The sequence below is a fragment of the Cololabis saira genome, chromosome 1 (assembly GCF_033807715.1).
Source record: "Cololabis saira isolate AMF1-May2022 chromosome 1, fColSai1.1, whole genome shotgun sequence".
NCBI lineage: Eukaryota > Metazoa > Chordata > Actinopteri > Beloniformes > Belonidae > Cololabis > Cololabis saira.
In genome coordinates, this window is record NC_084587.1 from 14,537,546 (window position 1) to 14,560,225 (window position 22,680).

The window sequence follows — 22,680 nt, forward strand, 5'->3', positions numbered from 1 at the left end:
AATAAATGCCAGAATTTAAATGTGAATATATATTTGATGAAACAATACCCTCCCACCACAACTAGAAACAGGCAGGTGCAGAGAGAGAGAAAGAGAGAAAGAGAGAGAGAACGCTAATTACATTAACAGCACACAGTGAGAGGTTCAACATCCAGCACTGGGATGCCGCCGTTGTTGCAGGCAGATGCGCCTTCAGTTACAAAACAATTAGACTATAACATTGAAATATCTCTGATATGTTCAGATTATCAAAACACACGGGGCAAGTTGGCTTACTGTTTTCAGGCGATACGCAATGTTTGATGTGGAGCTGTGATATCCAAACTGTTGCTTACAATGTTCAACTTTTTTTCCATTGTCTATTTTTATGAAACTCTGCCACACAGCAGATGACTGACATGATAGAGTTCAACAAATCACCGGACCTTGTCCTTCTACTTTACAATCTAATCATCTGTCATCAGTGGGTTGGGCCAATCCAAAAATAGCAACAAAAAAAAGCGGGTGTCCAAAGATAGACTGTTAGACACCCCATTTAGAACTTGGTACATTCCTCCTGATGAATTTAAATTCAATTAAAGAATTGACCAATCTGAATTTTAGTCGAGCCATCGACTAATAAATCGATCAGTCAACTGGGAGATTACAGCCCTACATTTCTCATTTATATCTTGGATCATACTGTCTGCATATATGACAAAGATGGTGTTTCTCATCAGCTAAAATCAACTTTAGTGTTGATTTTACCTGACTGTTTTGTACTTTCGGTGAACTTGATTTTTGAGCTGAGAATAAGGACCTAAGAGAGCATAACCACTCTTCAGGAATGACTGACCTGTTAGCTGTACTAAGGCCACGTTTACACATAGCCGGGTATTTACAAAAACGGATATTTCCCCCTCTACGTTTTGAAAAATATCCTTGTTTACACGAACCCGCATAAATACCCCGTTAAGGTGCTATGAGCATCCAAACCTGCAGGGGGCAGTGTAACGAGAAGCGTAAAGTCATGCTAGCCAATCAGAATCCTGGAAAAAACGTCAACAAATGACACGTGTGAAGCCTGAATAATATGGTTCCGTGTTAAATCGACGGCGTAGCCTACGTACGGTGCGCGTCGCCGCGTACCCTACGCCGTAGGCTCTGCGTTGGTGTAACGCGGAACTATAAATCAGCCTTGACTGCCAGTTACTTCCAAGACGAGTGGCCAAACAAATTGTAAACACAGGTCGCACAAATGATGCTGGTGACATTTCTGTTGCATAATGTGATGTTCTGAAGCCTAAATCTCAGTTTCCCTCCGTTTACAAGCAAACGTGAAAACAGAGTTTTTGAAAATCTGCACTTTGGCCGGAGTTTTCAGAAATTATCGTTTTTGGTGACTTTGAGCTTCGTTTTCGTGTAAACGAAAGGCCAAAATGCATGAAAACGCCACCGTTTTTGCTCCGTGTAAACGGGGCCTAAGAGACCACTGCGACTGGTTTGGGGTTGGCTAGGAATGGTTTCGGGGCAAAGCTTCCAAATTAGCCTGAAACTGCTTCTTCACCCTGGTTAAGGGCCACTAGCCAAGACTAACTTCAGGAGGTGAACTGGACTCCCGCAAGCTCATAGGCTTCTACCTCTTGCAGAAACCAGAGGAGCTGGGTTGTCCGGTCAAGCGACCTGTGGTTTGAACTGTTTCAAGACACAGCCAGCTCAGATCACTGTTGCCTGAGATTGGCCGGCCTAGCAACTGAGCAGCCTACTGGCCTAGCCCAGGGGTCCCAGCAGAGCTACACTAGTCCTCATTTCAGCTCCCACAGCAAACAATTCAGTCCAAATGAGAATTTATAGACAGAGTTAATCAGAATGAATGTTAATGAGCTAACTCGGGGTAACTGAGCTAAGGTGGGCTGCTTCCACCTTAGCTCAGTTACCCCGCCCTCATTTTGAATTAACTGGGGTTGGATGGTGTCGCTGTGCAAACAAACAAAAAAAGGAGTCTCCAGAAAAACCCTTTTAGAAAATTGATGGGTGACATCTCATACATGTATGGCTTGTCCAAGTATTTTTTATACAGTCTATGGGTAAAACCAGGAGATTGCACAGAAGGTAGAAATAATAGGATGAACAAGAGTTTGAGCTGAAACCTTAATTTATAAGAATACTATGGATGAGTCGTGTCTTTCAGCATTACATGGTTAAAGGCATACAAACCATAATGAACTAATAATGAGTATAAGTGGTTGCAAAAGTGTATTTGTACTGAACTACTAAGCCCAAATCTAAATGGTGTCTTTTGCTGCTTCATAGAACAATTTTGTTGCAGTGAAGCAGCTTTGAGACAATATATTATCTGTGTGTATATATATATATATATATATATATATATATATATACAGTATATTCGTTATGGGAGTTCACTGTTCACTGTATGAACTCTACATTTTTCAGATTTCAGACATGAAAGCAACTGATCACAATCTATAAAACCTACAGAATGTCCTCAGATGTTCCAAGATAATATGTTTTTGAGAGTCTTGTTTTTCAGTACACACAGATAGGCTGAGAGGAGGAGCGAGGCGGGTGTGGGGTCTCAGGGTTTCATTGATGTCTCACAGTTTACATTCAGACAAACTTTTTCTTTCATTATTCGTTGAAACAAATTCAAAAAACATATAACTTTTATCTTCTACAAATAAAAACAGCATGATAAAGCCTTCAATAAGCTTTCGATCTGAAAAACCTGTTAGGATGCTGTCAAAACACGGGAGCAGTTATTGATCTCATTGGTCAAAATGTTATTTAATTGACCCAGTGCAAAAGAAGGAACAGCAGACGCAACAAGGTCCCTGGCCTTTTTAGTACACATGTGAGCACATTTTATATCCCAACCAGCGATTACAAGAGGGCAGAAAAATCAATAAATGTAGTTTATCTACTGTTGAGAAAACTAAAACAAGAGTATTGATCCCAACACTTAACACTGGTCACCCAGAGAAAAGTGTTTCAAATCTTGTTTTCTCTTCAGTGACACAGGGACGACAAAGCTCTGTAACAGGCTAAAACTTCTGTTATTTCTGTCTTAAACTGAACAATTTTATAAGTTTGTGATTGTTTTAGACGCAGATACCTGCATTCCTCTACTAGGGGCAGTACCTGACCCAGAGAGGGCACCGCCCTTTTCCGAGTTACGACCAAAGTCTTTAGAGGTGCTGATTTACCAGTTGCTGGTCACGAGCTTTGGGTAATGTCCAAAAGAATGTGATCACGGATGCAAGATGATTTAATGTCATAACGTATTGCCGTTGTTTAGTAAAGTTATACTGTATTCAGAGATTTTGCAAATAAACCAATTCCTATCACTAAAGGAAGCTATTAAAAAGATTCCTGGTATGTTTGCAAAGTCCGAGAGTATAAACAACAGAAACTAGTTCTCTCTTTGTCAAAGATCGTGACACAGACAGAGGTCACGGGGCACACATTCAAATCAGATCCAGTTGCTAGGCAACCAAATGGGCTTTCCAGGAAGATTTCAGCAGATATGAAGTAGTTTTTTGAGATTCTGAATTGGATGCAAACCATATCTACTGCCTGTCACCAAACAAAAGCTCTCACTTTAGACTCATTGACGAGGAGGAGGAGATGAACTGACGCAGAGAAGATGAGTGGTTGCGTCCGTCACATCCTGCACACACTCTACTCTAGGGAGCAGTGTGACAGCCTGCAGACAGGTGTGTGTGTGTGTGTGACAGACTCTGATGCCCAAAGAACTGTGTACATTTTGAAGTTATCAGCTGCTCCAGCAGAACAGGAAGTAGAAAGGGGGAAAAAAATGATTCAACCACTTTTAATGTGTCTTATACAAAAATAAATGAACAGGTTCCAGATGGTAGTAAAGCACCTATGTCCTAGCTGAAGGGCCTGGGAGTAGGTACTAAAGAGGTGATGTTCTGTTCATGTTATTACATTAGCAGATGTGTTTTATCGTTGAATATTTAACTCTGTCCAAGAACCTTTTTATCAAAGCATAGGTAGGACCGTTCCAGCTTACTTTCACCTCTGCTTAAATGAGATGATTGTTGTGTACTAAATCACTGCCCTTTCACTCTATAGTACAGTATGACATAGTCACGATGTTGCAGAGACACTGTGTACCATTGCACCGGTGAGGGGAAACATACCCACTTCCAATTTTCTGTCTCATTCTGTTAGTTTTGTGCAATCTAATCGCTAAAATTACTCAATTTTTTTCAGGTCACATTACAACCTTCAGATCAAGGATCCATATTTCCTCCTGATTCTTTGCTTTTGTCGCCCTTCTGCTTTTCCATTTTCATGAGTCGTAGAATCCTTTATCATCGCCACCGTTTTCAAACTAAAGCAAAACTCCGTGAAGCAGAGTCTGATGACATTTCTGTCCTTCTGTCTGCTACCATGAAATGGTCAACTCTCTCTCATTCAGTGAGTCATACCAGAGTTTAAGACAGTTCAGTTGCAGCTGTGCATTTCATTCAAGGTACATACTGTAGGAATATGAGGATGATCCTACTGGTGTCAGAATTGTATTTTTTTTAATTCAGTCTTAATATGCAACACCTCCTGGCTCTTTTATTAATTTGCTTCTTTTAATATCCACAAATATCCACAAACACTACAAGTAGCTACGAAATAATATTATCTCAGTTTTCATTTCTCATCCTTTCAACTTTTTAATTAAATCACTTAACAAACAGGGATAATCTAAAAAGTTGCAGCTTTTTAGATCTCTGTGGAGTCAAAACCTTTATTAAACTCTATGTTAAATGTTAGGAGATTATCCATCTCCAAGTTATCAAATGTTCCCTGCATGTCCCTGGTGGGTTCTTATCAAGTTTCCTCTCTCTCCTCCAGCCTGCGGTCTGGAAATTGATTTCATTTCTCCATCTTGATGGAGGCCTCCACGCCTTAAATGCATCTGAAGGAATGAGGAGAAAACAGGTTTGTGGAGCTATGAGAAAGATGCACAAACGTGTTCTTTCTGTTGGTGAAGGAGGGTTTATGTTACAGTCCTGGCTGCAGTTTGGTTTGAGGATGTCATTTGTGCAATAAAAACTGAACATGGAGCATATTTGTCTTCAAAGGACCCTGATGTGTTGTTTTTTGTGTTTTGTGTTGTTTCTTCTAGTTACCACTTGACTGGCTTCCCACTTCGGTTTGCTGTTTTTAAATTTCCAGCTTCTGATGCTAGCAGTTCAGATCGTTTTCTTTTCAGTCACCAAATCCTATAAATTTGGGGAAAATTGCAAAATGTTCATCTCCAACTTTATGCTGATGATACTATAATTTCCTTTTCTTACTATAAGTGCCCTCCATCAGCTTCAGGTTTGTTACAACCAAAAACGTAATAACGGCCAATAACGTAATAACTGCCAATAATGTAATAATTTTGGCCATTTCAAATGTAATAAAGCCAATAGTGTAATAATGTGCCAATAATGTAATAAAACTTTTGAGTCAATAATGTAATAACTTTTTGCCGATAATGTAAAAATTTTGTAATAATTTTTTAATACCAGGACAATAACGTAATAACCAGCCAATAATGTAATGCCTTATTACATTATCGGCAAAAAGTTATTACGTTATTGGCTCAAAAGTTTTATTAAATTATTGGCACATTATTACACTATTGACCTTATTACATTTGAAATGGCCAAAATTATTACGTTATTGGCAGTTATTACGTTATTGGCCATTATTACGTTTTTGGTTGTAACAAGGTTCCCCTACATCATATGAAATTCCCCCTAAGACTAAGCTTGTTCTCAAAGCATAGAGCATAACAGCACCTGGAACTCAGAAAGAGTAACAGTAGATAAAGTACAATCCTACAAATACTTGGGCTAATGGATCGATGTTAAATTGCCTTTGATTGCCCATGTGGAACATTTGAAAAAAAAAATAATAAAAAAAAACCTTAAAGCTGTCCTTGGCTTTTTATACTGAAACCAATCCTGTCTGAAGCCCGACGTGAGAAAAAAGCTTGTACAAACAACTTTCCTGTGTTGGATTATGGAGATGTCATTTACATTAAACCAGAATGCAGCCTCAGGGTGTCAGATGCCAGTGTCTTTTTGAACCGGTCTCAAGTCCAGATACATAAAGATGACACAGGTGAAGAGGAAATGATGGGTAAGTGTTATTCAGGACAGGAGTGCAGAAGGACAGATGGTGCTAGATTGCTAAAAGGATGGAAATGGCTTTAGTGAATACTTTTTCCTAGAAGAGGCAGGGACACACAGTGATTTTTAAGAGTGGAGGTAGGAGCACTCAGGTCAACTGCATCTTGTACTGGTGATGTCCCTGGAACCTTGTAGAAGGATGAAGAGGTTAGAAGTGCCAGGAGGCTGAGAGGAATACCAAAGAGGAGACTAAGTTAGTTTAAGAGAAGAGAAAGCAAAGGATCGGGTTGAATGGAGATGGATCATTTGCTGTGGCGAACCCTGAAGGGATCAGCTAAAAGGAAAAGAATAAGAGCTACATGAATGCAGCTTTTTCAGACTATCTGGAGACAGTATTTCATATTTCACAGTGCTTTAGGACCGATCATAAACTCTGCCTTCAGGACCCACCACTGTGAACTTTCTGCTCTGCTCTTGTGACCTTTACTAAGTCAACAGATGCAACAGCACTGATTTTTATTAATTTAGAAAGCGGCTTTGGGCGAACTACCTTCATATCTGTGTCCCCTCACGTCTGCCGTGGGCACGACTCCCACTCATCGCATCACCTCCTCTTCAAACTCCCCCAAATCCACCCAGAACTTGATTAAAAATCGTATTCCACAATGTGCAAAATACACTGAAGGTTCAACACAAAATTAAAACTTTAGTCAACAACCGTTTAACTGAAGAGTGTAACTGTTATTCTTACACCGGGCTTAAATTATTTTATTATATGCTCTGATCTTGTACATTTTTATTCAGTTTTGCTTGTACTGGTCCACCTCAATGGTTTTACAAAGTTTTAATCATACATACGTTTTTACTTTGCTTTAAATTCTGTGCCGTTGTGCCTCTTGGCCAGGTCTCACTCTAAAAAGAGATTGTATCACAAGAAACTTCCCGGTCAAATAAAGCTGAAATAAAAATATAAAACTAAAGCATGTTAGGAATAAATTCCATTCCACAAACCACTTTGTTTATTCTGTAATGTGTTCGCTTATGATGCTAACTAACATCCTTTCACCATCATTATCTTCCAATCTGTGAATTCACCCTTGTTTCAGAAGAGATCTGACCCGCTAAAGATGAGATGCAATCGCCGGTGTAGGCTACGGCATAGTCTGACATGCACCTCTCTCTAAATTTAATCACGTGTCGCGTCGACGCAGACCCCAAGAAACATGCTCGGTAGATTTGTTCTTCATTGTTTTCAAATTTCACGCACTTATTGTCCTTCGTCCTTTTCAAGTCGGCTAGGAAGACAGTTTGCTCCCATGTCTGTAAAAACCACCAATGTTCAACATTTATCAGCGAACTTGTGTACTAAACACATTGTTTGCTCCTATGATATGTCTCAGCTATATACAGGAAGTAAACAAAAGGAAACATAGCAATGCGAGCTACGGTGTTGCAGGAAAAGAACATCCAATGCATGCATGTGCAGAGGGGGGAGGGGGGTGGTAGGGCGGGAGCAAGCACCCGCCCCCTTTGCTCAGATACCCAAAGTGCCCTTCTGTCAAAGGTAGGGATGGGCGGTATGGACTAAAAAATGTATCACGATCATTTCTGGCATTTATCCCGATAACGATAAAAATGATGATAAAAAAAATACCAATTCAACTCCACCTTTTTAACTATAAATCTATCATATTCAGTCTTTGGAGCCCCCAAAACACTGCTCTAAAAGAATACTAAATGCTACTAAACTACACCAATTAAATTTAATTAATAAAAACCAATTAAATGAGTCCACCTGTACTGCAAAACTGTAATGACTCAGATCCGCCATGTTTGTTACACAAACACGTCATCAACGGGAATTTATCTTTCTTTCTTTCTTTCTTTCTTTCTTTCTTTCTTTCTTTCTTTCTTTCTTTCTTTCTTTCTTTCTTTCTTTCTTTCTTTCTTTCTTTCTTTCTTTCTTTCTTTCTTTCTTTCTTTCTTTCTTTCTTTCTTTCTTTCTTTCTTTCTTCCTTCCTTCCTTCCTTCCTTCTTTCCCTCACACGTACGTTGTGCGTGGATTTAACGCAGAACCATAAATCAGCTTTACACAAAAACGTCATCAACGGGAATTTATCTTTTTTTTACCGCGAGATGACAAATTCTTACCGTGGGGAATTTTTTTGACAGTATATCGTGAACGGTAAAATATCGGCCATTCCTAGTCAAAGGCCTTTTTCCAAAAGCCTTTAAAAAAAAAAAAAAAGATTTCCATTTTCAAGTGTGGACCTATCCACCAATGTCATCTAACAATTAATAATAATTCAGCTAAATAAAATGATATGATGAACATCCCCCTCGCTGGCAGGCCCTCATCATGATTCATGTGCCCTGCCCCCCCTGCACTGGTGCGAGCGGAGCCGCAGCGCACTTTGCAGCTCTGCAGGAGATTGACACTTCAACTGAGGGCATATTTTCACTTCCCGGTCTGGTTTGCAGCAGTAGCATTATGTGCACATTACTGTTTTGTTGTTGTTGTAAGGCACTTGATGAATTTCACCTAGTCAAGTGCCTCACTATAACCACAAATTTTTTGCAACTGCGCAACATGTAGCTACTGTGTGTTCCTGTTAGTAATTAGTCACCATTAGCCACTCGCTGACAGAGAGAGGGATAAAAATTCAGCTGCTCGTCTCTCTGTCTTTTTACCCACCGTTTTAGAGATCATGGGATTTTATTTAAAGTAATTTAAATTAAGTTGCAGTCCCCCACTTGGCTGCATGTATGTGTGTGCGTGCGTGCACACGTGCATGGGCGCATGTTTTATTTGCATCAGATTTATATTTTATTCATCAGGATATTCAATTGTGCAGACATGCCTCGTAAGGAGAGGAGGTTGAGAGAGAGGGAAGAGGAGTGGAGTGAGGTGCTAAAGGCCGTGGATCCATCACCAGCTGGATAACAAAGAGCACAGCAGGAAGCACATGCACCAGTTATTTATTTTGATTCAGATCTGGAATGTTTTTCTGTCATTACTTTAGTTTTGATTAGTGGGTATCCAAAGTTATTATAGTTTTGTATTTTTCCTTTATTTTCAGTATTAGTTTTTGTTTGTTATAATACGGGGTATTTGTCGTGGGTAAGGTTTAAGAAGTTCAGAGCAGGTATTACAATACGAAACACAACAGTGTTTTGTATTGTAAAGTAACAAAGTAACAAATGTAACAAAGTTATTGTCGGAAAGTGTTAAAGTCGTGTTCCATGTGTCCCTTTTTAAATTTCAGCACCTGCCCCTCCAAAGGTCTCTGCACGTCCCTGATACAATGGTGACTAGCCTAGCAATGGTGGTGTAATTACAGAGTGATGCAAACAATAACGCAGAAGTATAAACGGCAGAGCAAGTGTGCAAACAAGGCTTCAGAGTGATTATGCTCTGTTGGGTCTTTATTCACAGCTCAGAAATTAACATCCCTGAGAACGTTTCAAAGCAGAAGTGGTTCTCATAGCCACTGTTACACCAAACAAATGACAACAACAGCAAATATGCAAGCCCAAAATAAAGAATACATCTTTTGTTTAATGGTATTTTGTATATAATCTAATTGAGTCCCGACCTGTTTTTTTCGTAATTTTTAAAATATTTGTACGATATAAATATTAGTAAAACCCCACTATTTGTGCTTTTGTGAATATCGTATTCCAGTCTTTACTTCCTAAACACACACACTGTATGGAAGGGAGCGTTTGATTTATTGTTCACGTAACGTTACTTTTTATTTTTTCACGACCAAACCATGCACTTTATTTATATCATTTGCACCGGGCAAGGACAAAAAATAAATGATTCAACCAAAATTCCAAAGATTTTTGTGGTTGGCTGACACATTACCAGCATATTTCAAATATGCTGGTAAATAATCACACGCCAAATAATCACAAATATGATATTTGTGATTGGTTTTCATTCCTCGTTTCAGGAAAAAAAGAAAAAAGGTCAAAAATGTTGAAGTAATGTTTTTTGTTATGTTTTAAGTGTTTTGCTTTGATGAAAAAAATGCTTAAAAAGTTATTTTCCATTTCAAAGCACACATTGTAAGAGACATTTTGAGACATTTTACTCATCTTTTACTCCTTTTTCATTTATGTGCCCAATGTTCTGAAAATTCAAAGACAGAGACTTGTTAGCTGTTCAGCTGCTGATGAATTTAACTGTAAATTTATTCTAATTTGAAACAAAACAAATTGTTATGATTTTGAAAGTTTTGTCAACATTTACAAATTATTCTGTGACAATCCTAGGTCCGGACTGGCCTTTATTTACACCATTTAAATAAATAATTTGCTATAGGCCTACACAGTGTTGTGTTTCTAATTTCTACACCATACAGGCGTTAAAAAATTTAATGTGTGTTCAGGGATGCAAGAAGCTGGGGGTGGGAGGAGAACAAGAGATGAAGGTTGGGGTCGTAGTCAGTACTGTAGTTGAGGGGGGATGAGGGGGGATGAGGGGGGATGGCATCCCCCCTTGAAATAAAAATGGTCCAAATCATCCCCCCTGTAAAACTGCTATCCCCCCTTTCCATCCCTTATGTCATTTCATCAATGAATGTGGTTTTACTGTTATTTCAACATTTACAGTCATCACCAGAAAAATAACTTATTTGACAATTTTCACCTGTTTCAAGTAGATTTTCACTTGAAATAAGTAGGAAAATCTGCCAGTGGGACAAGATTTATCTTCTTATAACAAGCAAAAAAATTTTGTTCCCCTGGCAGATTTTTCTACTTATTTCAAGTGAAAATCTACTTGAAACAGGTGAAAATTGTTGTTTTTTCCAGTGATGAGTCTTGTTTTAAGTGTAATGAGATTTATTTACTAAAATGAGACATTTTAACTAGAAATAAGACAAATATTCTTGTTAAGATTTTGAGTTTTTGCAGTGATCCATTTTACTTATCCTGTGAAGGACAGAGTCATATTGATAAGTTCAGAAAACTGTTTATTATTGTTGTTTTTTGATGTATTTGATGTAAGCCCAGTGGATATTTAAAGCTTACAGAAGGCTGCATTTAACTGCTGCTATGTCATTCCTGCAGTATTTCTGCAGGTGTTTTGGTCAGTGCTATTATTTGTAATATATTATATTATTTGTAATCAGCACAAATTATCTGTCCCCATATGATAAAATCCACCATCCACCCTGATTTTTTTTTTACAACTCGAATACTGGTCGTAGTACCAGCAAGAACTTTAATCTACTTTCACCCTTGGCTGAAAGTATGTGGAATTCAACACGGGGGTCCAAGGAAACCGGGTCACTTTCAGAACCAGTTGTCACCGAAGGGACTGCACCTCATCATTGGCCTCAAAAAAGGAAAACTGTCTGGTGAAAAGAAGCGGCCTGCTCACTCCTCAGGGTAAGGAGGAGACCTGAGCTCCCGGGGTTGGCAGAGGATGGCAAAGCCCAGGACTGACTTAGGTAGGAGCACTGGGTGATAAAATGGGTAAAAAATGGGGGATAAAAATATTAAATAAAAAAAAAGAAGGAAAACTGGGTGAGCTACCCATTTCTCTTCGTACATGTTTTCTGCTATTCTTGTCTGTTCAGGGGATCAAAATAATGATGGCACTTGGTTTTAAAGATTCCTTGTTTTGTTTTTTTGCTTCACGATTACTCATTACAAAGTATGATTCATTTCAGTCGTTGAGTAGATTCTTCTCAAGGCTCATGTTGTTTGTTGTTTTGTTTTCTGGTGAGGACAAACCTGTCGTCGGTCCAGGGCGATGGCGGTGAGGGTGAGGGTGGACACGTGCAGGGAGCAGTACTGCACGAAGCGACTGATGTGACACATTGTCCTTCCAAACACCCATGTGCTGTTCACGAAGCGGACCTGACACACACACACACACACACACACACACACACACACACACACACACACACACACACACACACACACTGTATAAGTCAAAGGCACTTGTCATTTTCCACTTTCACCTTTTAAATGGTGATAAGTCTTTATGAATTAATTAACATCCCAAGATCACACACTCATTAAATTGATGGTAACAGGATCGTGATTTTTTCTTTCCTCATTTTTTCTTTTCTCATCAACTGTTCACAGTCGAGTTTAAAATCAATAGTTTATTTCAATACAGAAAAAACAAACGCCCCAGGATTGTGAGGGCCCCACTGGCGCCACCTGTTGGTGTCAAGATCCTTAAAACTACTTTAAAAAGCCTGGAAAAGGTACATTAAAAAACGTTTCGTCAAGCGTTGCTTCCTTCAACTCCTTCTCGAACTTGCACTTCATCGCAATGTGCTATTTTTTTTTAAATATTATTATACATACCGTTTGTTTGTATGCTTGTGCATGTTTGAGACAAATAAAAATCTAATCAAATCGAAAGATCTTTAATTTTATAATGCTGGCTATTGTGTATTTTATCCTGAAAAATTAAATATTTTTTTTACAAAAAAAACCCACTTCCAATTATGTTTAATGGTTTCTTAATAATATTTGTATATATATTTTTGGATCATTATGAAAACTTTGGGTACTTTTATTTTAAACTGTATATTTTCTATAATGGAGGTGATGCAGAGGTCTCAAAAATGCATGCATCCAATAATGCTACAGCTTTATAGATTTAAGAGGATCACATACACCATAAAACTTCCAAACTTTAACCATCCAGCCATGCAAACTGCAGTCCCACTAAAGCCTGAATTATGGTTCTGCGTTAAATCGACGCAGAGCATACGCCGTAGGGTACGGCGTAACGGTATCGCGTCGCCGCGTAACCTACGCCGTATAGGCTCTGCGTCGATTTAACGCGGAACCATAAATCAGCCCTAAAGTTGCTCTCTCTCACCAGGGTGAACGGCGTGTTGAGGACCGTGATGAAGATGTCGGCCACGGCCAGGTTGAGGATGAACAGGCTGGTGGAGGACTGGCTGCGCTTGTTCTTCACCAGCACGTGGCAGACCAGCGTGTTTCCGAACAGAGACACCACGATGATGAGCGAGTACGCGGCCACCAGCAGCGCCTTCACGCCGCCGACCTGCGACTCCCGGCCGCGGCTCTTGCTGTTGGCCAGGGAGCGCCAGTCCTCCAGCGTCCCGTCGTCAAAGTCCAGCAACAACATCCCCGAACTAGTCCTGTTTTTCCCCGGCTGTCCCGAGGCGTTGAGTGAACGCTCCGAGCCGGGAAGTGTCTCCTCTCCCAACAAGGAGGACTCATTCCCTGATGCTGATACTGGTGCTGGTGCTGATGCTGATGCTGGTGCTGATGCTGATGCTGCCCGGTGATAATTACTCAAGCAGAAACAGAGAAATAACCAAACACTTGTTCCCCTCATTGTACCAGTCCCACTGAATTGCAATCCTGTGAATAATAATCTGCTGGGACCCCGAGCTGAGTTCCGACTGGACTCACTCAGGTGATGCTGAGATGCAGGAGCAACAAGTTGTGTGATGCGACTCAGTGGCTGCAGGTTTTTAACAAGGAGCATCAGCGAGACGTGTGCATGGGCGGAATTTTGATTACAACTGGAGGGGCTGTGGGGGGGAAACAGACGGAGAAAACTATTCAACTGCAAATGCTGAGAGGGAATCAGCTACTGGCAACAGGAGAGCTGTTTATGCACTGATACAAATATTGTGCTTGATCTTCTTAAAAAAAGAAGTCAACTTTTTGCATGAGATTATTATTTTTGTATTTGCCTCATTTATTATGCACTTATTTATCTTTAATTGTACTTGGGTGTATCTTTAATCTATCTGTTTTTGGTTGTTATTTGTTTTTTTCATTTTCGTTTTTTCATTTAGGAAAATTCATTTTCTTTTTTTTTTCATTGTTTTATGCTTCTTATTATCTTTAGTTTTTATTAGTTTTTGTTTTTTTGTCTTGTTTTTCTTTTTAGTTGTTATTCTTTGTACTTGTTATCTACTTTGTTTTATTCTGTTTAACTAACATTTTATATTGTACTGTAAAAGTTTTTTTAGAAATGTATATTTGTACTGTTGGACCCCAGGAAGAATAGTTGCTGCTGAGGCAGAAACTAATGGGGATCTGAAATAAATAAATAAATAAAATAAATAAATAAATTATGTAGATCAAGAAAGACTAGTCTTTGTATGAACTACTTAATTTTTTGTATGTAAATAATACATTTTGCAAGTACAGTCAACTTAAATGTGTTAAGTTTACTTTATTTATCAAAATTAAGTTGTCTTTACTTGCAAATGAATTTTACTAAAAATTGAGTAGTTTATACAAAGACTAGTCTTTCTTGATCTACATAAAAATCTCATGCGAAAAAGTCGTCTTAATTTTTTTAAAGTATCAAGCAAGATATTTTTTACTGTGATGTTCTACGTAAACAAATAAAGCATGTTTCATCTAAACGTTGGTCAATCTGCCCAATAGACTGATGCTGATGCTGATGCTGGTGCTGATGCTGGTGCTGCCCGGTGATAATTACTCAAGCAGAAACAGAGAAATAACCAAACACTTGTTCCCCTCATTCTACCAGTCCCACTGAATTGCAATCCTGTGAATAATAATCTGCTGGGACCCCGAGCTGAGTTCCGACTGGACTCACTCAGGTGATGCTGAGATGCAGGAGCAACAAGTTGTGTGATGCGACTCAGCGGCTGCAGGTTTTTAACAAGGAGCATCAGTGAGACGTGTGCATGGGCGGAATTTTGATTACAACTGGAGGGGCTGTGGGGGGGGTAACAGACGGAGAAAACTATCTCAACTGCAAATGCTGGGAGGGAATCAGATACTGGCAACAGGAGAGCTGTTTATGCACGGATACAAATATTGTGCTTGATCTACTTTAAAAAAAAAAAAAATAAGTCAACTTTTTGCATGAGATTATTATGTAGATCAAGAAAGACTAGTCTTTGTATGAACTACTTAATTTTTTGTATGTAAATAATACATTTTGCAAGTACAGTCAACTTAATTGTGTTAAGTTTACTTTATTTATCAAAATTAGTTAATTAAAAAAGTTGTCTTTACTTGCAAAAATTAAGTTGACTTTACTTGCAAATGAATTTTGTACATACTAAAAATTGAGTAGTTTATACAAAGACTAGTCTTTCTTGATCTACATGAAAATCTCATGCGAAAAAGTGGTATTAATTTTTTTAAAGTATCAAGCAAGATATTTTTTACTGTGATGTTCTACTTAAACAAATAAAGCATGTTTCATCTAAATGTTGGTCAATCTGCCCAATGGATTAAAATTGTTAAAGGAAAGGTAAATACAACAAGATCGTTGCTTGTTGTTTGTGTGTAAATGAAAAGATTGCCTGGGATTACATAAATACTGCTTGTTAAGGGAAAAATGCACAATGTCTTGTTAATTTTTTTCAGTGTGGTGCAGTGATTTCGAGTTTTAATCTGCCTCCCTGGTTGACCCGAGCACATCTCTGGCCCTCAGGGGCCCTATCCAAGATTCTTAAACTACTGTGCAGTGGGAAGGTTAAAACCTTTGTGAGTTCAGATAACAAATAAACTTTTATGGCTTATAAGAATTTTCTGCCACGATTGTCCTCCAAAGCTCATAATACAATTGTGTAATATAGGAATATTAAGGCATAACGGAGGAGAGAGAAATGGAGATGGTCGGATCTAGGAACACTAAAGTTGTTCTTTTGTAAAAAACCCCCCAACAAATTCTGCCTTTAAAACCTCACAAATCTTTAAGAGAACGATAGTAATTAAAGCTGCAAGCAGCAATGAACGGCCCCTCGCTCGTGCAATTTTCACCAATAAAGGTCAAGGACTCAAAACTGAGTCTGATGACACCACCCACGAGTCTTTATGTCAAACCATTCAAAAGTTATGGCAGAAAGTAGGAACTATCAAATATGGATCAATCAGATGAAGGGGGGGGGGCGCGCTTTTTGGCATCTAGCGTCGGCACGGTAACGCTTTTGACTGAGAAAAGTAATGCGCGTCGTCGCAGGATTGAGACGCACATTTTGATGTAAAACACACCTGGTTGCACGTTACGGTTCGGGCCGCATTAACGGCAGAAGAAATGGCATAAATTGCGCCAAAATGACATGATTAATTGAAAATGGCCGACTTCCTGTTCGGTTTCGGCCATGGCGCCAAGAGACTTTTCTTTAAGTTGTGACATGATACAGGTGTGTACTGATTTCCGTGCATGTACATCAAACCGTATTGTGGGGCTTGAGGCACAAAGTTTTCTAGGGGGCGCTGTTGAGCCATTAGGCCACGCCCATTAATGCAAACCATTAAATATAAAATCTTCCGCCAGGCCTGGCTTGCGTGCAAAATTTGGTGACTTTTGGGGCACGTTTAGAAATCCTGAGCTGAAAAACTAAAGAATTTGCAAGAAAAAAAAAATGTATTCATGCAATATTCATTGCACTGTGGTTTATTGTTCTTAGTTTAGTATTTATGTTGACATACTTCTATCTCCTTGGTCAACTTGTTTTAAATGTGTTATATAAATAAACTTTAAAAACTTAAACTTTATGAACTTGCAAATCTGAAAGAAGTAACATGGAAATTCAGATTTTATACATAAAGTTAAAAATATGCAAGAGAAGACTCTTTTCTGGCTTTATGAACTTGCAAATTTGCAAGGAAAGTTCAGAAGTTCTGACTCTGAATTTGCAACTTCTTATCACAACAAAGGTTACACATTTGAAGCCGGGGATGGACTGGGGGGGGGGGGATGCTATAGTGGTATATTGTCATAATATCTACCCAGACATGAGCTATTTATGATCGTTTATTCAACAACTCAAGAACACTAATATAAAAGAACGACAAAACATCACTTGCATCTCCTAAACAAAAGGGAACATAGACATTGTTTTTTATACTGTATTTTACAGTCACTTATATGCTTATATGCATTGTAAAAGAGAGCAAAAAATCTACATCACTGATATTTGTAACTGACTTTGCCAATAATAATCACCCTGCTCAGCTGCCGGCCCTTCATCAGCATGTGTTTGCTCAGGTGTCCACCGTGTGCTCAGTCTTCCTGGGTGATTATAGTGCTTTGGCCGACATCACCGCTACTGCTGCTGCCAAACAGCTCTGTGAGCTTTCTACATTTTCAAGCATCTTCTACAAGTGACTTGGCTTTCTTTTGTTTTAGCTTTTCTCATCCAACTTCCTTATGTTCTTTGCTTGCCATCTTTTTGCTGACAGACACCAACGTTAGTCTGCTTTGTTGGTTTGTAGGCCTATATCTGATAAACAATCGTCTTAGCGCCACCTGTTTTTAGTTGATAGACTGAAAATTTTGGTTATTCAACAGGGCCAACGGACGGCCGTTCTGGACTTTTCCAGGATGCACAGATTACCAGTCCGCCCCTGTTTGAAGCAAAATTCACTGTGTTTAAAGCCACTGTATGTAGCAATATCCCTTCCGACCACATGGGGATATATAGATCTGCTTTGTTAACAAAAGAGCAGCTCGAGACATGTCTTGTCTTGTGATACCGCTTTGTCCCACTAAAGGTGCACTACGATGTCTGGCTCAGAAACTTTATTTTACTATGGCGCCCCCATTTGGTTAGAAGTGGCATTGCCACATAACGTTTTTTTGTTCTTATTTAGGTTGCTACAAATGAAGAGACCTAATTTCATGTCTCTCAGACACAGTACATTGAAGGTGACTTTGTATCTTTAAGGTTCTCTAGTGGCTCCAGATCTCTGACACATCTGCACAGTCGGCACAGTCTGCAAAGAGGGAGAAAGATATCTTGCCTTTTACAATTTACCATAAGTGACCTGTTAAGTGCAACCCTTTCATTTGCTGCCACTCTATCGCAAACCCTGAACTGAATGAAGAAGACATAGAAAAAAATCAATGAATGAAAGAATAAAATGAAATAACCCACACTTGGGATGAAGACCAGCAAATTCACCTGAGACCCCGGTTCTCTGTGGATGTTCCTGCGTCTCTGAGCCTTGATCAGTTACTCGCTTGCTTTCTCCTTACGAAACCTTTTCTGAAAGAATATTGATTAAGCTATATTTGTTATTATTGGGAACATTGAACTTCTGAAAAATGATGCTTTTCCAGGGCCATGAACAAGCTTTATAAAACAGGGCAGTGTTTATTTATCATTTTCATTTTATTCATCATAACAAAGCCTTTCATATCTCGTCTTTCACTTAACATGTGTCCCTGCCTATCTCCAAATAACACACAATGCTGCAGTGTTGCCACAAAGTGTTTAGTCATCGATTCATTCATTGAGTTTACCATCTTGTTTTGCAAAAATAATTACAGAGGTTTCGATTGTGCTGACCTCACATTTCGTTATGTAACATTTACGTGGTCTTTTTCTTCTTTATGTAATTTAAAATGACTGTCAACAAATAAAAGTACACAGACATCTTAAGTGTACTTGTAGACACACACACACATATATGTGTGTATATATATATATATATATATATATATATATATATATATATATATATATATATATATATATATATTATACACACACACAAACTAGAACTCTTTCACAGTTCAAGTGTTAAAAATGATGATTCATGATACCATCGTGGTATGTCTTGCATTAAGATCATCACTGGGAAAATAATTAGATGAATAAATAAAGATAGGTGTAAATAAATAAAACTACTAAGAACTATACCACGGTTGCATGATTAAATGTTTTATACTTGTGATGTGGGAGTAAGACTAGGTTGGAGTTGCAAACATTTATGTAAATCTCTTTCCATCTCTACTCTCAGAAATGATTAATTTACAACCTTTAAAATTAAGACCAAACAATGCAAAAGGAAGTGACATCACTTGCAATTTGTAAGCCTCCAAACAGCCCTGATCCGAAAGAAAAATGAGAGACACCAAATACTCAGTGGGGAACCTTTTGGATCCAGAGAGACATATTCTATCTCAGGTAAAAAGACGCCATGATCGGCTGTCGGTGCTTTGCAAAGCTTTTACAAGATCATGATGGAATACTTCTCAATTTTACATGTCTTCATTCTCTAGGATAAATTTACCAGATAAAATATATGAAAAGAATTTTGAACACATCTGAACTTAAAGACTTGAAAACCTATTGTGTCTTAAAAATAACCGTGTACTTTGTTCACTTACTTTTACACTGTGAAAAGTTGGCAGCAATCTCGCATTAAGTGATAAAAGAGTCTATAAAGAAACCACACTTGGAGCAGTGGAAGGGATCTGCTCTAATAGTGGGAACCGGTGCATAAGAGTTTGTCTAATGATCATCTGCAAAATCATCTGCATCTGCATCTGCTAAAAATGTGAGGATTTTTAAAATTACCACTAAGATTCTTACATGGTTACTTTAGCTCCTTTGGCAGTTATTTAAAAGGAACCCTGGCTATTAAGACATGTAGGTCTTAAAAGATAAATGTTGGTATCAATTATAACAATGTGATATAAAAAACCTTGTTGATGTCTTCGTTTTTATAAAATTTGAAAATATAATTTAACATGTAGGTCGCCATTGTTGTTTACATTCTGGGTAGTGACGTCAGACGGTGGCTCCTGCTAACCCCCGTCCACTGTTTTGACACCCAGAAACAGATGAAAACACAGCTAAACAGGTGACGGCGCACCAGAAACACAGATCAAAACACAGCTAAACATTAAGGTGACGGCGCACCTACAAAAAAGTAAAAAAAAAAAAAAAAAAAGTGCCGCACCATAAAGCATGAACTATAAAAACACCATAAAACTCAGAGACTAACAGACCACACGTTTCAACTAGCAGATAGCCGATGCTACAATAAAAACCCCAGCCAGATCTGGCGTCATTAAATTAAATAAAGATGTTCTTGCCTATTTGACGCGAAGTCTGCCCACCGGCGTTTCCATCCCGGCGGCGGCGAGAGCGGATGGCGGAGCGCTGCAGGCTGTAGAGCCACGTCTACGCCGTCTATGGCGTAGCCTACGGCGTAGACGGCGTAGCCGTGGCTCTATGAGCCTGCAGCGCTCCGCCATCCGCTCTCCGCTCTCGCCTCCGCCGGGATGGAGACGCCGGTGAGCAGGATGCACGTTTGGGTGGGCATAGCCCACCCCTCTCCCCCCCTAAAACCGGCCTCGGTGCTGGGTCCACCGTTTGATGACAGCCCAGAGGCTGAGGGGACTGGCCCGGGACTTTGACGAAACGGGAGGCGCAGACTTCGCGTCAAATAGGCAAGAACATCTTTATTTAATTTAATGATGCCAGATCTGGCTGGGGTTTTTATTGTAGCATCGGCTATCTGCTAGTTGAAACGTGTTGTCTGTTAGTCTCTGAGTTTTATGGTGTTTTTATAGTTCATGCTTTATGGTGCGGTACTTTTTTTTTTTTTTTTTTTTACTTTTTTGTAGGTGCGCCGTCACCTGTTTAGCTGTGTTTTCATCTGTTTCTGGGTGTCAAAACAGTGTACGGGGGCCAGCAGGAGCCACCGTCTGACGTCACTACCCAGAATGTAAACAACAATGGCGACCTACGAGTTAAATTATATTTTCAAATTTTATAAAAACGAAGACATCAACAAGGTTTTTTATATCACATTGTTATAATTGATACCAACATTTATCTTTTAAGACCTACATGTCTTAATAGCCAGGGTTACTAATCACGATCACCCTCTGGACAGTGTTGTAGTCTTGAAAAATAGTTACTAAAATAAATGTTTCTTTAAACCTTGAAAGTAATTGCCAAATTGTAAGTAAACAGAATATGTCAGAATAAGTTTTAGTCATCAAGGAGTGAAAATTGCATAACTGAAAGACAGATTTCTTTATGTAACATGTATATTTAATTTTTTTATGAGTGATTGATGCCAAACCACTCATGACACTCAAGACCCGAAAGATAAGCCCACATCTGGACAGACCTGAGTAATCCTTTTTCAGCCCCTAAAGGGAAATGATATGATTACAGCACAAACTGAGAATAAACATCCAGGAAAATAAATAAGAAAATCATAAAAAGTGTTGTTAAATTGAAAGCATGGCCATCAGATTAACAGATCATTTTGAAAGCATTGTAGTGTTGTAGCTAGGCAACAAATGAGCTGATGACCTACTAAATGAGAAAATTGCACACTTCTAAGTAGAAAACATGGATGAAACAAGTAATTCAATATCTGAAATGCAGAGAAGCTCCTCCACACTAGGTGCATTTCTATTACTCTTCACAAAGCCAACACTGGAATCACAAAGACAAAGTAGCCTCATGGCCTAATAATGGCTTTATGCAGGCCTGAGATGTTTTTCTGGCAACCGGAAAAAATAACTATTTTGCAAAATGACAATCAAAATACCTTTTTTTTTTCATTACAGGTCAGATTACATACCGAAAACAGCCACATTAACATATGATGTCTGTTGTGTACGTTTCCGTTGCCCGGGTAACTGCAGTTGCTACAACTGGCCTTCTATGGCAGTTTGGTTTTTGGGATGTAGGCGCCTTTTTCTGGATAACACTCCGGACCACTTGGGGGCGATAGTGTGCCATTTTTACTGTTTGCTAACAGCTAATAAATTAATGTTTTTAATTAATTTTTTTATAAGCAAAATTGAACAAGTTTACAAACAGTAATGGCACGGTTCAATGTAGAAACACGTAGGCAACAGACAAAGTAAGATAGAGAGTGAAAGGAAATACGGAAATTAAATGATGAGATTAAATGATACAAATTTAAATAAATTAAAAGAAAAGACAGCTAGGGGTACTTTGCAAGATTAAGTTCCTCTACTAAACTAAAGTTTCACAGTATTCTTCTTCTCCAATCACATAAAGATGAAAAATAGTGACATAGCTCTTTATGAAAAACATAACAGTTTGGTTTCACTTTCATGAATTTATTTTTATGTATAAAAAACTTGCCAAGAATGATGATAGTGTTAATTGCCAAATCATGTGTTACCAAACAAAACATTTTATTTTGTTAGATTAGAGAAATTGACAAATTTAGAGAACAACCAGTCATACAAATTTTCCCAGAAAGCATTAGAAAATTTACAATCAAAAAATAAATGTTCAGTTGTTTCAATATGTTCATCACAAAAAGAGCAGTTGTTGTGGTCAAAATTAAATCGATGTCTTAAAAATTCAGCAGCGGGGTATATTCCATTAAGAATTTTAAAATGAACTTCCTTCACTTTTGAACTAGTAAAATAAAAGAGGTAAAAGAAACAATAACGAAGGAAGAAAAATTAAGTAAAGCATTAAATATCAGCTAGATAATTGAAAATGTCACATAATTCATCATATTTAAGCTTCTAAAGAAAAAAAAAACACTCCTTGATCTACATTTGCAATCTCTTCCAAACTGAACATATAAAGTGTAAATCTTGATGGGAGTGATTTAGTAGTTGAGAATCAGACTTCTGGCACGCTTAATTTTCCAAGAATGATCTCTCTTCATGCAAAGGTTATGCTCATGACTGAGCTTTACTGCGTATTTGTCTCGAAATCAAAACAATAATCACAAATCCTGATATTTTAGTGATTTTCATTCCATCGTTTTTAAGGAAATCACTCAA

General features: G+C 38.4%; 1 protein-coding gene across 1 annotated transcript in view; it reads right to left on the bottom strand.

Moving 5' to 3' along the window:
* Positions 1-14,809, bottom strand: part of gpr83 (G protein-coupled receptor 83) — a 47,633-nt gene extending 32,824 nt beyond the window's left edge. The window contains exons 1-3 of the mRNA XM_061718126.1: positions 14,734-14,809; positions 13,003-13,385; positions 11,892-12,017 (exon numbers count right to left, since the gene is read on the bottom strand). Of these exons, the coding sequence (XP_061574110.1) occupies positions 11,892-12,017; positions 13,003-13,385; positions 14,734-14,809 (585 nt within the window). The remainder of the gene's footprint in view (positions 1-11,891; positions 12,018-13,002; positions 13,386-14,733) is intronic.
* Positions 14,810-22,680: the final 7,871 nt, after the last annotated feature.